The 16,831-nt window shown below is 39.5% G+C and overlaps 1 protein-coding gene across 1 annotated transcript; it reads left to right on the top strand.

Annotated features, from left to right (window-relative positions):
- The first annotated feature begins 418 nt into the window (after positions 1-418).
- LOC118746441 (fork head domain-containing protein FD2-like) lies at positions 419-12,420 on the top strand. The gene is made up of 3 exons (XM_036480293.1): positions 419-744; positions 11,385-11,640; positions 11,714-12,420. Exons 1-3 carry the CDS (start codon positions 419-421, stop codon positions 12,248-12,250), a joined length of 1,119 nt encoding a protein of 372 aa, XP_036336186.1. The 3' UTR covers positions 12,251-12,420.
- The last annotated feature ends 4,411 nt before the right edge of the window (positions 12,421-16,831 follow it).

Here is a 16,831-nt window from a genome sequence, read left to right as displayed (position 1 = left end):
CATACATGTGTTTTCATACATACATACACGCATCTTCTTAAGCGTTAAGATAAATGAGGGGAGTGCTTTTCTTTTAGTATATGCGCATATTTTTCCAACTCCTCCATAATGATGACGGCAGAGATATTGCGCTCAAACAGTCGGATGGAGATCATCACCCATTCATGGTCTAATTTTCCTGCGCCTCTTAATATTAACATTTTACAGTTTTCTTAAAACCACCCATCGCATTATCGTTTCGATTGTTCGCTGTAGTACAACGTGTCGGAATATTCGTGAGTTTTCGTGTGGTATGCATTTGTATATGTGGAAATAGGGACCGTTAAGAAATAATTAAACGTTTGCACACCCGTAACAAATCGAGTGATACAAATTCCCCAAAGTTTAACTGTAAAAAATAAAAGTGATAGTGAAAGTGATGCTACCCTCACCGTATCACCCGGCAGCCACGGCAATGAATGACTTGCATTTAGGTCGTCCCGATTATTTGTGTGCAAATAATCCGTCGGTAGCTGCATTGTTGTCAGATAATAATGTTGCGGCCGCTGCTTATTACTACCAACAAATGAATCCCTTCCTGCGGATCAGCAACAATTTTTGGACAATGCCATTGTCCTTCATACAAACTTCACATCGTCCGGAAAAGCCACCGTTTTCCTATATTGCTCTAATCGCAATGGCTATAAGCAGCGCACCCAATCAGCGTCTAACACTGAGCGGCATCTACAAATTCATCATGGAAAAGTAATTACATACATATGTACTTGAAATATAATTAAACGTTCGTTAGTTCTGTGTAAATTAACTTCGCTAAACCGTGCTTGTATCGAAAATTTCATTTATTTCTAGGCAATTATTTGCGAATTATTGGTAGGAACTATGTTAAAATCATAAAAGTGCATATATGTATGTACATTAGACTGCATCACTCCCCATCCAAAAAAAAAAATCGGTACTGTGTTTCCATTGGAATTATAAAATCTATTATATTTTCAGACTAATATATTATTTTAAAATATTAAAGATTTGCGTGAGCTGGATCGATTTGTAAATACCTCCAAAAATGGAGTTTTTTATGAATAAAAATAGTTTCTTAAAGGTTTTTTTGAAAAAGATCCCCTCATATGACTAAACGGTTTAAGCTTAAAAAATTAATATATAAAAATAATTTTAAAAAATGTAAACAAATTTTCAACGTAATAATGAGATTTGTGATGCTTTTTTTAACTTTTTTCAATGGTTGGTATAAGAAAAACTTGAATAACTGAACCTAAACTATTCCAATTTAGACATGTGAGGTATAATTGGAAAGGTATTTTCTCACCCTTTTTATTTATTTGCTGATAAACTCATTCAAAGGATGAAAGAGAAAGGTAGGATGAACTAGCGTCATTCCAAGTTGAATTAAGATGCGTTGGTATTTGGAAAAAAAAAATGGGACGGAATGAGCTTTTTTGAGGACAGAAATAAAAAGAGTGGGAAAATGCTTTTCCACTGAGACCACATAAGTCTAAATCAGAGTAGCTTTGGCCCAGTTATTCAAGTTTTTCGTAAATCAATCTTTGAAAAAAGTTAAAAAAAAACAGCATCAAAAATCTCATTTTTACGATTCCGTTGAAAAGATTTTTTAATAGTTTTATGCAGATTTTTTAAACTAAATCTATTTTGTCATCTGAGGGGATTTTTCCCAAAAAGTTCTTTAGGAAACTATTTTTACTCATAAAAACCTCCATTTTTAAGGTATTTTCAAATCGGTCCAGCTCACGTAACTCTTAATATTTTTCCTATATATTTTGCTGGACGTCTTCAAATTTTGTAATCCCGGCGGAGAAACCGCAACTTTTTTTTGGTGATACAGTCTAATGTACATACACATGTGAGCCGCTTATTTTGAAAGCGGCATAAGTAATTTCCACCTCCAACACTGTTCAGCTGCCGGCTGGGGAATTGATGAAACCAAGTTTTTCGGAAAGTCTGGATTGTATATAGGAAAGTATTTTCTTAGTTTCCTAGTTTGGCGATTTTAAGCGTTTTTTTTTTGTCAATTTGAAGTTGGTGATCGCAGAACATTATTTAGTATTTATCACATCAAAAGACCTTTGTAAGGTTTTTTGGGTACGAGGAATCTGAATCTGCAATTCATTTTTATCAAAAACGGGCGCTGGGTCCGCTTTTTTGCGCCTTGGTGCAAGCAAACATGAAGAAACATTGTTGAGAAACATTGTTTGCACTTTTCCTTCATGTTCCCTTCATTTTTTATGCATCATAGCGCACCCAGCGGCCGTTTTTGGCAAACATAAATTGCAAATTCAGATTCCTCGGACCTAAAACCCCTAGAAAGGCCTTTTGATGAAATATATATTTGCATTAAAAATTACTTTTAATTTTTTTAAATGCTGCTCCGCGATCACCAAATTTAAAATGAAAAAAACGCTTAAAATCGCCAACCTGCGAAAATTTAGAAATTATTTTTCTATATACAATCCACTCTTTCGGAGAAACTCGGTTACATCAATTCCCCAGAAAAAAACTGAAAATGTAATCGACAGTGTAATGGATATCTTAATTGTTCTACCGTCTTAAACTAATTGGCAAAACATTTTACCTTACCGAACAGACGCGTTTAGATACAGGTAAATGATCACTGAAGTCAAACGGCGCGAAATAACTTATGCCACTCTCAAAATAAACGGCTCATATATCACATATACAAAGTAGTAAATATAATTTATGCGAATTTTATTGCCAAAAAATATTTCGACCTTATGTACACGTCACACAGAGGTTTGAATGTGCGATAGTTTAAAATTTTATTTACTTTAATCGCCGCTTTATGGTTTGTAAGAGATCGATTGGACGAAGCTGACCACGCCTGTTAGGCCTATTTTGTCCTACGTTGTGGTAATCTGATGGTCTAGCCTCAACTAGAAATCAACTATACAAGCACTTCAAATGGTGTAAAGCGCTCCTGGAAAAAACGTATCACTCCACTTCTACACGAGCGTTCCAAAAGTGGACAACAAAGTAGGAGGTAAAGACTTCTCAGTACACTTGGGTCAAAAAAAATCGTTTCGCCTGCCCAACCACAGTAGCGTCTATTAAGCTGAGGTTGCGGCTATAGGGGAGGCGGTTAACGCATGATGGTTTGAATAGGAGGGTATCTCAGATCCACGTGGTATCACAACAGGCCCATATTTAGGGGCGTAGTTGTACTGACTGCCACTTCAACCTAACCCAACCTAAAACGGTGCTTACTCGTTAGGCCTTATGCCATCGGGACATCTGAATGATATAAGCAGTTTTGTTTGGTCACCATCGGCAGGTAACTCTTATCTTGCCATTTTCAAGCTTCACATAAAAATTGTCTGGTTTTCAGAGGCGGCATAAACCGTTAACCGAAGGAAAATATGTCTCCTGTTTCTTGTATAGCGCTGTAATCGCATAAGCGATTAAAGCATGTGCCTAAAGTAGTGGCTCCTCCCTCCTTGACTTGGGGCTCGGAGTCATCTTCTCTTTAGCAAGAAGGGGAACTGCCATGATTTTAGAACGCTCTGGACATCAGGTCGCCGTGTTTGTTCTTATAGGAATTTGTACTGGTGTCGGAATTTACGTAAGTCGCCTATCTTTCTTATAGAGTTTTCGGGAGTATTTCCAGTTCTCGTCATACCAGTTGTTTCGGCTCAGACACTTAAGCTTTTTACGCCGCTGAATTTGGAAGTCATATTCCACTACTTAGTTTTCTTCTTTGGCGCCAAAATATCGGCCATCTTAACTAGTACAAGTCCAACAAATTCAAGATTTTTTTCTGCAACAGAATAGTGGTGATATGATTTTGAAAGCGGGCAAGATACTGACAATTTTCGTCGAACAGAGGCATAGTCCAGCAAGTCAGATTTTTTTTATTTACACTCTAAAACTTAAAGAGCCATATGAATCTGCACCGCAAGTAAAAAATTTCGAAGAGAAATAGCTGTGACGTCTTTAAGGAAAATATTTCTTATCAAAAATTAGACATAGTGTGCGAATAACAAAACTTCAGCAGATCTCGCCATTAAACAAAAAATAAGAATCATACAAGTATATGTAATATAAACTTAAATAAATGGGGGAAGGTTTTTAAGAGTTTTGCGTTTTCTTAATTCTTATGTAATTTCAGCGACTACGAATTTTTGTTTCTGTTTTTTTTTTTGTTTCTCCAACCACCCCTATTTTTGATGAGGAGTATTTTTCCCGGAAGTGTTATACAACTTTTGTAAATATTTTACTTAGTGCTGTTGGTTTGTATGGGAGTAACAAGAAGGACACAGAGTGCGATAAGGACTGGAATCCAAAATAAATAAAAAAAAAAACGATTGGATTTTTGGTATATGTAATTCAGATACAAATTTAAAAAGCGTATTTATTGAGTAGATTAATGCAAGACAACGGCATTTTGGAGAGTGTATTCAATTCTGTCCGAGTGGCTTGATAAAAGCAAGTAATCGAAAAACGAATGCGATGAAGCCGGTAGTTAGCTGGTGGTTAAAAAAGAAGTAAAATGTATTTTTTAGTTGCCACATTTGACGCAGGTCACAGGTCATGGCCCCGCTTACAATAGCAACAACCATTATAATGTATTTTTTAAGGGATATTTCACAATAACAAAACGATAATATTGCCAGCCAAACGCATATAAGAAAATAATGACACTCTAGTCAAATTCGATTAGGTTGGTGTCCATGTCCTCGACATGCCGGCCCGCCTGCATCGGTGCGAATTGAAGCAGCTCTGGCAACTTCTCTAATGTCAGCAAAGCCCGGTTGAAAAGGTCGCGGGGTTAAATGGGGTGGCTATCGCCGCGCGGCTGCTTCCAGGGTCTCTTTTGCCGCGCGGCTAGGAAGTGTTGGTTGTCCACGGCGGCCTGGAATATATACGTCCTCGTGGCGCTTACGTTCAGGAGGCAGCGGCGTGGAACGATGTAACAGCGTATGGTGCGCCTTACCACAACAGTGGCAGCTGTCTGCTGAGTTGCAGACACCTGTGGTGTGCGATGTTGCCAAACAGTTGACACAACACTTGTGCACTCGCACAGACTCGTACCGCTCATCGGGCGTCATGGCTAAAAACGCAGCACAGACGGCATTGATGTAGCTCCATCGTGTTTCTGTGCATCTTCAGCGTTGCCATTTTGTGGGTGATTTCCCAAATTGGGGGAAACTATATTTTTTCTGGGTAACGCATGAGGAACGATATGTTGTGGGGAAATTTGAGGAATTTGCTCTTTAATTACGATCTGTGAAAAACTCTAGTTTCATAAGCATTTTCAAGTTGATTTTCATAGAATTTCCTTATTTCTTGTAGTGTCTTCGGTATTAAATGTTTTTCTAGCACTGTGTAATAATTACCATAGCAGTAAAACAATTTTTAACGAGCGATTTTTTTTAATGAAAGTTATAACTGTTACGGTCCCTGATCCGCCGCGGTGGTTCTTAATGTTAAAAGGATGTGATTGTATGAATTCGCCTTGTGCCTTTTTTCATTCGAAGTGGCTCATGACTTGTCAATAAACAATCAACATCATAATTTGTTAACCTTTTTTGACATTTTAGAGAACAAAATCAACAAGAAAATACACATAGCTTATTGTATTTGCATAAGCGATTTTGGCCGAGTTCAACAAAGCACGCCAGTCGCTCCTCCATTCCTATTTTAGCGATCAAAAAAAATGTAAACTTACAAATCTTCTAAGCTCCGAATATTTTCATGAATACAATAATATATTTTTAAATTTTTTTATATTAATAAGGGCAATGAAAATTAAACTGCAGATAAAATTTTAATGACCAAATACATTTGTACAATCACGGTCAAAGAACTGACTTCATATAATGATGTTTTTTATTCCCTAATAAGCACTTTTTTATTTTATAATAGCTGTGTTTTTTTTACACGCATATATGTACATCTACGATTAATGTGTAGAAAAAACAATCATCGACAATTTCCATTTCAAAACAAGAAACTTTGATTTTATTGATAACTATTCATAAACGCAATTTTTAAGCTCAGATACGTGTAAAAAAACACGCATAATGTGTATTTAATATTTTAATTAACACTTATCTAATAAACAAAAGATGCAGAGAATTGTAATAACTAAAAAGGAGTATTTATTTTAAAGGATAATACATCGCTTTGTGAAGGAAACTACACTTAAAAATATTTATTTCGTTTGCGAGGAATTTGCGGTGAATTAGAAAATTTCTGTGGGGATTTGTGGATAATTTTGAAAACGGCAACGCTGATTTAATTAATCATATGCCATCGTACAGTGAACGAGGGTCATGTGTTTGGAGTATTGGGGATTACAGCGACAAGAAGGCGAGAGAGACATATACTATGAATGGAGCAGTGAACATAGCCTTTCAATATTCCAGGCGAGAGTTGATGTCCGCCACGCGCAAAATTTCGATCGGGAAGTTTTACTACACGTCCGAATCTCCATTCGTTGGGGGGTAGAAGGTCGTCTTTGACGACAACGGGTGCTTCTTCTTTAATGTGTGGTTCTTGGCGCTGCCAAGTTCCTAAAGATGTTCATTTTCCAGCGAGTTCTAAATTGCTGGTGAATAACCTACAACCTTTGCCATTTATTGATTAAAGAAAGGTTTTCAGAGTAAGAAACGTAAGAAGTGTCTTGACTTTAATGCTAACAGGTCAGTGGGATCCTGCGATATACGGGATACATATCGTCGTTTAAAGTACAAACCCGCTTGTTGTTTTGTGCCAAAAAAATATTTGCTCACCGGAAACCCCTGGTATCAAGCCCTTATCCGTTCATACTAAAATATCGAAACTTAGACACAGGAAGAAAAGATAATTAGCGATAAAAGAGAGAATCGTTTTGAAATAAGACAATTTTTCCTCCCTCCTATAAAATTTGGGCAACCCCACATAAGAGTTTTGCATTTTCTTGATACGCGGTTTTGTACTTTAAACGACGATATATGGGTGCCTCCCAACAAAAGTTACGGTTTTTCCACCGCAATTTACGACTTACGCCAAAATAATTTCAAAAAATATAGAGATTTACGTTAGTTAGACCGATTTGAAAATAACTCCAAAAATCTGATTATTTTGATTCCGTTGATAAAATTTTAAACATTTTATGCAGACCTGTTAAGCTTAAACTCTTCTTTGATCTGAAGTGATTTTGGAAAAAAATACAGTGGTGCATTTAAATATGTACACGGTTTTTCAAGCTAAAATTTGTTTGCTATTTTTTTTTTTTAATATTGTTCATGCTTCAACAAAAACTATATAAATCACACTTTCAAACTTTATACAGAATTTAGAATAATTCCACAAGATTTTAGCTAAATTTGGAGCTTTTTTTTTTAACTTATATTACTTATTTATAAAAGAACTCGATTTTTGAAAGTTTTTTCAAATCGGTGCAACTCTCGTAATTCTTAATATTTTGCCGAAATATTTTGGCTGAGGTCTTAAAAAATTATAAATATTCTAATTTTTTACGAGGAGAGTGATGCCCCCTAATGTAATATACATAAGTACAAAATTTCTAAATGATTTAATTAATTCGTTGTGCCGTCTTCAGTGTCATTTTTCGTTCTCGGCCATTCCTTTCCAACGAAAAATAACACTGAAGTAGGGCTGGGAGTTCTATCCGGAATTTTTAATATCCGTTAAAACAAAATTATTTGTTGCAAAACAAAGATACCGAGTATGCAGTTTTGTAGCCCATTTAATTCTAGTACAATTCTCAAGTTCAATTTTCAAATGGCTAAAAATTACGGTTGATTTTTTATATTTTTTTAGTCCCATTTGCCTCCATATAACAAATACCAACAATTTATTTTTATAAGGAAGAAAACCACAACATCTTCGAGAAAATAATTCTAAAAAATCAACGGTAATTCTCAGCCATTTGAAACTTTTACTTTATTCTACTAGAATTCAATGGGCTACAAAACTGCATACTCAGAAATCTAGAAAATCTAATTTCAAAATCTCGAAAATACGAAAGTTTGTTGAATTTCTTTAAATATTGCACAAAGCTTAAAACTTGAATTTGCACGGAGTTTGTTAAAAAATAAACTATATTTTTATAAAAAAATAACCAAAATTAAATAATAAAAAAATTATATGAACGTATGTTAAAACTTCTCAAAACGTGGTGCGGCTATAATTTTTTCTACCACTGTATATGTATGTATTAGACTGCACCATTCTCCATACAAAAAATTGGTACTGGGTATGGGATTATAAAATATATTATATTTGAAGACTTGCACCAAAATATATCGAAAAAAAATTAAAATTTAGATAAGCCGGATCGATTTGAAAGTACCTCCAAAAACAGAGTTTTTTATAGGTAAAAATAGTTTATTTGTTTTTTTTTTTCAAATCACCTCAGATGACAAGACAGTTTAAGCTTAAAAAATTTGCATAAAAATGTTTAAAAAAATTTTCAACGGAATCAAAATAGTGAGATTTTTGATGCTGTTTTTTGAAGTTTTTTTTTTCAAAGATTGGTTTAAGGAAAACTTTGATAACTCTGCCAAAAGTTTACCGATTTAGACTTGTGAGGTATCATTGGAAAGGTATTTTCTCACCAATTTGCAAGTAAACTCATTCAAATTATGTAAAATAAAGATAAGATGAACCAGCGTCAATCCAAGTTGAATTAATATAAGTACATCATACCACATATGTATGTGTTGATATTTAAAAAAAAATATTGGGACGTGAATGAGTTTTTAACCGACTTCCAAAAAAGGAGGAGGTCATCAGTTCGTCGGGATATTTTTGTATGTATATTACCGTATAACTTTTGACCACGTCAACCGATTTCGATAATTCTTTTTGTATCGGAAAGGTAGTGTCTCAGAGGTGGTCCTATACTGGTGTGGATCCGATCATTTGATCATGAAATTATATTTTTTTAAATGAGAATTGAAGCGCTTTTTACAACGCTTTTATCAACTTGCAATGTTTTGCTAAAAATGTCTTGTTTTCCAAAGAAATACCTCACAAATCTAAATCTTTAGAGTTTTGGCTTCTCGTATACCATTCTTTGAAAAAAGTTAAACAGCAGCACCAAAAATTTAAGTTAAGTTAGAATCTAATGAATTGCTAGATCACTCATGTATATAGGTTAATGTTTTAGAATATCCTCACCTCTATGGCGTATATGTGTCTCCCAATAGCGATAAGAACTATTTTTAGGCCTATTACGGAAATATATACATAAATCTCTTCTGCCTAGCATGAGGATCGTGTGTGAATGCTGGTTCCTAAATAAAACGAAGTCGTCTACTCGTCCAAAACAGACGTAGCCCTCGCTTTTATCGATAATGGCATACGCCAAATAATTGTACGCTCTTGTGAAGTATTCTGCCTGAGCGGTTCCGTTCTGCCGCTCTTATTATCTTTTCCAAAGAAATCACACGAAACCTTGTCTAAAACCTCGTTTGGTATCAAACGGCTCGGCGAGGACCTTCCCATTTCTGAAGGAGCAACTGGTATTGCCCAAGGTTATTTTATACATAAAGTCACACTGATAAGGTGCAAACAGTTCGTTCATGGTGTGCTTCTGTCTTTCACACAATATGCTCGATAAGACCTTGTAACCTATGCTTAGATGTCTCATCTCGCGATAGTGGGTGCGTATGGCTGGGTCGCCGTCTTGTGGATTGGGCAGATTTAAATTCCAGTCATCCGCCATGCCATCATCTGACCATATTCTGCATAAGAGTTAATGCATGCACCCCATCAGCTCGTCGCCGCCGTACTTCAATAGCTCAGCGGGCAAGCCGTCAGCTCCAGCGACTGTGTTGTATTTCAGCCGCGTAATCGCTGTTCATACCTCGTCACAGTCAGGTGGTGGAACATCTACTCCATCCTCATCGAATGGCGACTCGGTTTCGTCTTTTCCACTACTTTCCCTGGTCTTGAAATCTTCCGTAAGTCGCCTGTGTTTTCCTTTGGGCACACATTTCAAGCTCTCGCTTCCCTCTTCAGATCTCTGTAACGGTCTTAAATAGCTCGCGTTGCGGCCCACCGCAGTGTGGCCCTGTGGGCGGCATCATTTTTTTCTGCGGCTTCTTGACACTCCTCATCGTACAAGATCTTCTTTACAACTACTTCATCGGCGGCGGTGTGAGCGTCGAATGGCGGATACATTAGCTTTCTGTTGTGATTGCAATTTTTGGACGTTGAGCTTTTCTTGCATTGTTGGGCGCGCATTTTTTTCGACACAGAGACGGGTGCGTATCTTGTCTTAAACAAGAAAGTGGTCTGAGAAAGCGTGCCGTCCGTCTATCACAACATGATCGATTTGTTTTCTCGCTTTTCTAACTAAAGACAACCCCGTAGCTTGATGGATCACGGCGACGTCGATCAGCATCAGTTCATTATTGGAGGTTTCGTCGACGAGACTGAATTTTTTGAGAGTAGCGCCAAAGATCCCTTCCTTGCCCACATTGGCAGTGAAAACTCCAAGCACTATTTTTATATCAGGACAGGGGCATCGCTCGTATTTATGCTCTAAGAGCCCATGGAAGAGATTCTTGGATGCCTCATTCTTGTTTTTTTTTCGGGGAATGGGCGCAGTTAAGCCGACGGAGTCTCTCTTCCACCACAAAACCAACACCGCATATGCGCTCCTTTGCATGGCAGCTGTAGTTCGCAATGTCCAGACATCTTTTGACTTGCACCGTCCAACGTATTTCTTGGATGGCGGTGATGTCAGCTTTTGTCCTTACAAGAACATCAACCAGCCGGGCAGAGGACATTCCAGGTGCATGCTTTCAAATCGTAGTCCTTTAAACTTTTTCCGTGGTTGTCATCAAAAGGGAGTCTTATCCGAGGCTTTGTCTCTTTTCTTCGCTGGAAGGGGTTTTTACGTGGCGGGTACCAAGCCCATCGCACAACCCATTGCAGGGAGGAGGCTGGTTTGTTAACCGAATAAACTTTTATATAGCGTGCCGCTTGCAGTCGCACCTACAGACGCTGCATTCTTCAGTGAGCCTTTAAAATGAATATGCCGGATTGGCCCCACCAAGCGCCCTCTCTTTCTTCGCAAGGCTTCACTCGGATTGGTTACCGTACCTCGCACATGAGTTGCTCACGTTGCCCAGAGTTCGCGAAAGAGGATTGGGTATAGTCACTGCAATTGCATACCCCGAAGAACGACTATATCCCTTTGCACTCTGTAAATCATGCACTGTCACTATAAAATTACGCCACATGCGCATCTCTAGTTTGATGCGCTGAACGTAGATTTTATTTTTGTTGGTTTATTATTAGACTTTTACACTCTCGCGATTTTTTTGCATTTTTTATGGTACACATAATTATCTTTTTAAACTTACGTTATTTTTCAGATTTCCTTACTACAGAGAAAACAAACAAGGATGGCAGAATTCGATACGCCACAACCTGTCTCTAAATGATTGCTTCGTAAAGGTGCCACGTGATAAGAACACAATTGACGATAATGACAGCTCTGGAAAGGGGAGCTACTGGATGCTAGACGCTTCAGCTAATGATATGTTCGAGCAAGGCAACTACCGACGCCGACGTACGCGGCGCCAAAGGCATTGTATGAGAAGTTCTACTAGCTCGGAAGACAACTATCACGTGAGTAAAATAAATTTGGGGATAGGGGATAGTAAAAATAATATTCTACTAAACGATTTTTTTGCTGTAACAGCTTGAACAATCTCAAGCATGCGAAGGCACGATTGATGAATCTTCTGCCATATCTCGAGGCAATCTCAACATATTTTGCGGCAAAAACCCAGGTACGATGTCTCTAAACTACTCCGATCACATCACAGAGCTACACAGACAGTATCTGGCTTCGATTGCGCCTTTTAATATACTTTTTCGGAATGAATCACCATCAGCAAACACCAGTTCAGCATTACCAACGCCACCGCTTAGCAGCCAAAGTGAATTACCTTTGCGAAATGTATCCAATTTTATGCTTGGTACAAGTCAAGAAACTAGTAGGAATTCATTTCGGGATTTGGACAGTTTTGATATCTCAGGCGGTGCTTACTCTAATAGCAACAGTTCCGTTGACAGCACTAGGCAAGCAAATTCATTTTCGCCAAGCGCCTTTACACCAATCACTCCAGCTCGAAATTTGCAGCAAACAACACAGCTAACTCCGCCGCCTTTACCGTTACAACCAAAAGCACGTACTTCCGCATTCACTATCGAGAATATCATAAAGAAAGACTGAAGAAATACGGAATATATGTACGTAGGAGCAGTAAACTAAGTTGAGATATGCCAAAAGATTATTATATACTAACTTGTAATTATGTGATATCAATGCAATAAAATAGAATAAAGCAATTAAAAAGTAAAAATTACAAGTGTAATTATTAGTTATTGGAAACTAGCGTTCGCTCAGCGGTTGAAATCACTGCGATTAAGTTTGATGTGAGTTGAATTGAAGTGAGTTCAGATGAGGTGAGTTGTGGGAGGTTAAGGTGAGACGAGGTGAATTGAGGCGAGTTCAGGTAAGGTGAGTTAAAGTGAGGTAAGCAACATGGCTAGACTTAGCTTATCTTCAATTTTGTCTTTTTCATTCTCTATCTATTTCCACCTCGTGACTTTTTTCTTTAGGTGAGCTGCAATGAGATAAGTTGAGTTAAGGTGAACTTATGTAGGTGAGCAGCATAACATGACGTAACATATCTTAATGTTCTGTTTTATTTCTATCTTCATCTTTGTCTTTTTATATTTTTCTCCATCCCTTTCTATATCCCTATCTTTGTCTCAATCCTTTTATTTAGCATCGTTTTGATCCTCTTCTTTATCTTTATCATTATCATTACCAATATATATACAACTAACTTTAACTTTATCTTTACCTTTACCTTTATCATCTTATCCTGTTTTTACCTCTGTCCAAAATTTTTTTTTTTTGAGCACCGTAATCCAATTTAATAAATGAATATTTTTTCTGAAGCGAGGAAATGTTAGTTTAACCACAATTTATTAGGAAATAATACTTAAATATCATACAAATTAAAGGAATAAAAAAACTTTTTTTTTTTCTTTTTAAAAGAATAAAATCTAAAGTTCAATTGGATTCAGTCATATCAACTTTTCCGGATTCGTAGCAGGCATTCGAATTCGTAGATTTTCTACGATGGATTTAGAGATATCCATAGAATGGTGCCCCTACCGTGTATGCTCTGGCCTGCGTACCATACTCGAATGGACAAATGACTACCACGCCCCCCTTGTTGTACAGCTCCTCAACACAACCAATACAGCCATTCACCACCAGGCAGCAACAGCCACAGCGGCTAGTGTAACAGGACCAAGGTTGACCTCCCCACACTAATCGTAACGCCCACATCGCGAACAGTCTCCCAAGGTATATGATTACTATCCATCTAAACTGCAACAAACTCCAGTGCAAGATCGAAGAGATAACCGTTTTTATTGATCAACATTGGCAACAGGCAATATCGTATTGTCAAAGCAGACATCGACCCCAGGGACACCACCCTAGAATATCAGGGCACAGCTGTCTGGTCAACCGATGTCGAGCTCGAAACATTTAACGTTGTACCCCCTGCCACCTGCTACCCGGCAGAATATCACCCTGCGCTACTCAGAGGTGAAAACCGTATGACGGTAGGTGACTTTAGCGCGACATTGAGCACTCAAGCCTGGCAAATAATTCAGTATTGTGGGTAGCTGCAGCAGTTTACCAGACCTAAAAATTGCTAGCGCAGGCCTGATAAATAGCATAAGGTGACGATCAATTAGCCCACCGAGTTTGCGCCCGCAGACCACCGAACCTATTCCAACTTTAACAACGCTGACTGGAGCTGTTTCGTGGAAGTGTCTGAAAGCAGCTTCGCCCCTTTCCAAACCCATAAACATATATGCAGGCGAACGCCATCTCCGCAAGGTAAATAGTCACACCCACACCGGCTCCCGTCCTTTCATTCGGACGCATCTCGGAAGTCCGCCTAAATTTTCCGGCTGAAGCGCAAATGAGCGTGACCACCTACGCCAGGTCGACTCCTAGGATCCTCACTTAAGAGACCCTAAATTGGAGATTCGAAAACTGGTAAACCAACATAAGTGGAAAAGGTGAGAAGAGCATTTGAAAACTTGCAACTTTGCCTCTGGTGTGAGTAAACTCTGGTCAACCATGAGGTCCCTATCTAGTCTGAGAAGAGTCGCATTCGGTGATCACGCCTTATCGGCCCCAAAGAAATGCGCTAGCCATTTCAGCCGGAATTTCACACTGTGCGATCACGAGGCTGCACAAACTGCCCAAAAACATTGCACCACCAGCGGTGAAGTGCAGATAGCCATCGTATGGGGAAAGCCTCCAAAATCATTGGTCGCTACAGAGTTCGCACGCTGATGCTAAAAAATTTGGGTCTGGCGGAATTAGCATATCTTACCAAAGTTCTCAATTGTTTAGTGGCCACCCTAATCATACCGGATGTGTGAAAATGGGGGAGAATGGTTCCACTGCTGAAACCAGGGAAGCAAGCCAACAAAGGAGAGTCTTATAGACCGATAACGCTCCTTTCGCCGGTCGCGAAGACATTTGATGCCTTGAAGCATCATCTTGGCTTCAGTGAAGTGCTCAGCACAACAACACCACTTAACGTCGTGGTCTTAACCGTAACCGCCCCTGTGAGAGAACAGTCCTAGTAGCGTTGGAGCTGTCAAAGGCCTTTAACACCGTCTGTCATTCTGCCCCCACAGGGGCTCAAACGGTAGTTGGCAATTTATATGAGTGGTCAGCAGTTGTCAGTAATCTTTCAAGATCAAACTTCAAAACCTAGAAAAATTAAGCAAAGGGTTCCTCAGGGTGGTGTCCTCTTCCCCTACTGTTTAACTTCTCGAAGCTTCCTCTACCACCGGAGGCAATTTTCTTGATCTCATACGCTGTCAGCGTTCGATTTTGGCCTATGGAAATGGAATTGATTACCTCTGCTCGAAAATTAACAGCTACCCCTCGCTTCTTAATTGCACTGAGCCAAACCCTCTCCCAAACGAAATCAACGCGACCGTCTTCATGACCTCTTCAGGCTTGAGCTAGGAATTCACGTCGATGGCACACCAAACACCGACGGCTACCAACCCGAAAATTTTAGGGGTCACCTCTGTTAATAAAGTACAGAGCCGCTACAAGCTCCTCAAGTCGCTTGCCGGTGCACCTGGGGCCGGTTCTAAACTATGCTGCGCCTGTTTAGGCTGCGGAGACCAGCTGGACACAGTGGACGAAGCTGCAAACTTGTTAAAATACCACACTCTGGACATCGACGTGATGCTTTCAGATGTCGCCTGAGCAGCACCTTCACAGCAAGAACCAAATGCCTCCTGTAAGGGAGCATAACAAAATGCTCAGCAAGCTATTTCTGGTGGGATGCCACAGGAGTGAGTGCGTAGCACCTCAGAAGGTAACTTTTCTAGTTCATGGACGCGGTCCAGACCAAAATCGACCATTGGATCCGGCGACGTACCGACAAGTGAACAAAGACATTCATAGAGAGACGGTCGTCATCAACCACGACTCTCGACCTATGAATGTCGAGATCGGAGCTCAATCATCGGGTCTTCGACTGCCACGAGGGACCCGCGCTACTCTGGCCCAATTACGGCCAAAATATTGGAGCCATCTCAATAGCTATTTGTCCAGACTTGCCGCCGATATCCCCAATGAGTGTCCGGCATGACACCAACCACCTATTCGTATATCAGTACCCCGCTCCCTTTGGCCCGACCCCGCGAAACAGCTCGTTTCTTACGCCTACCGTTAGTCGAGCCTGACGACAACGATTGATGGACCCAGGTGGGTTTAATAGTACCGCTACAACAACAGTCCTTGACAACAGGGTCTCTCCCAGCACAAATCCAACACCGAATTTCCGCTCCTTTACGTGGCAGTTGTCCATCGCTTTTCTTTGATAGTTGTAATGTCACCTTTTGTCTCACGAGGACATCAACCAGCCGGGTAGAGGCGCCTTTCCCATCAAGGGTACGGATATTCCAGATGTATGTTTTTCCGTGGCAGGTAGCAAACCCAGCGCACGACCCATTGCTAGGATTTTATGTTTTTTCAAGCAACACAATGGCGCCCGCTTGCAGCCGCACATACCAGTGAGCAGACGCTGCAAGACTTGAGTAACCAAAAAGTCAGAGTTACCCCACCGAAGCTCTCTCCCTTTCGCCGTGGCCTAAGACTCCACTCGGTATGGGTACCGCATCTCACACATATGTAGGTTCCTACGTTGCCCAGAGCGCGCGAACGAGAACACAGGAGTCGGTATTTTGTATAGCCGCGCAACTGTAACTGAATACCTAAAGGAACGTCTAAACCCCAAATTTTGCATGAAAGGATAAAAACCTTTTAAACTTTGTCATTGCACACGAGTTTCTGACTACTATTTATTTCGCATCAAATATCTATCAAAAATAGACGATATAATAGACGGCATACACGGTGCGTTGACTCGCGAGCAATTTGCGTACGTGTTGACTCGCCTTCGACTACACACAGTGGAATCATTCAGAGTCATGCCCGGAGTCATGTCGGTGTACCTAACACACAGTTTTTTTTTCACAAACACATCCAAACCGACTCGCGAGTAGTGATGTGCTGAATTGTCGGTACCCAATACTCGGTACCCAATACTTTCTTTTCGGTACCCGATACCGATTCGACACATTAAACCTTCCTCAGTACGTATAAACTTTTTGTCAGCTGATTAAGTTTAGTCACATTTTTTATAAAAGTCTAGCACATTACATAACCAGCACCACATTAATCCACATT

Source organism: Rhagoletis pomonella, unplaced genomic scaffold (genome assembly GCF_013731165.1).
Source record: "Rhagoletis pomonella isolate Grant_MI unplaced genomic scaffold, Rhpom_1.0 Rhpom_scaffold_00010, whole genome shotgun sequence".
NCBI lineage: Eukaryota > Metazoa > Arthropoda > Insecta > Diptera > Tephritidae > Rhagoletis > Rhagoletis pomonella.
Note: the sequence above shows the minus strand (reverse complement) of the source record. Positions and strands in the feature narration are given on the sequence as shown.

Coding starts and splice junctions, on each gene's coding strand:
- LOC118746441 (XM_036480293.1), top strand. CDS start 419: ATGCTACCCTCACCGTATCACCCGGCAGCCACGGCAATGAATGACTTG. Junction 745..11,384: donor TACAAATTCATCATGGAAAA/GTAATTACATAC, acceptor GTTATTTTTCAG/ATTTCCTTACTACAGAGAAA. Junction 11,641..11,713: donor GCTCGGAAGACAACTATCAC/GTGAGTAAAATA, acceptor TTGCTGTAACAG/CTTGAACAATCTCAAGCATG.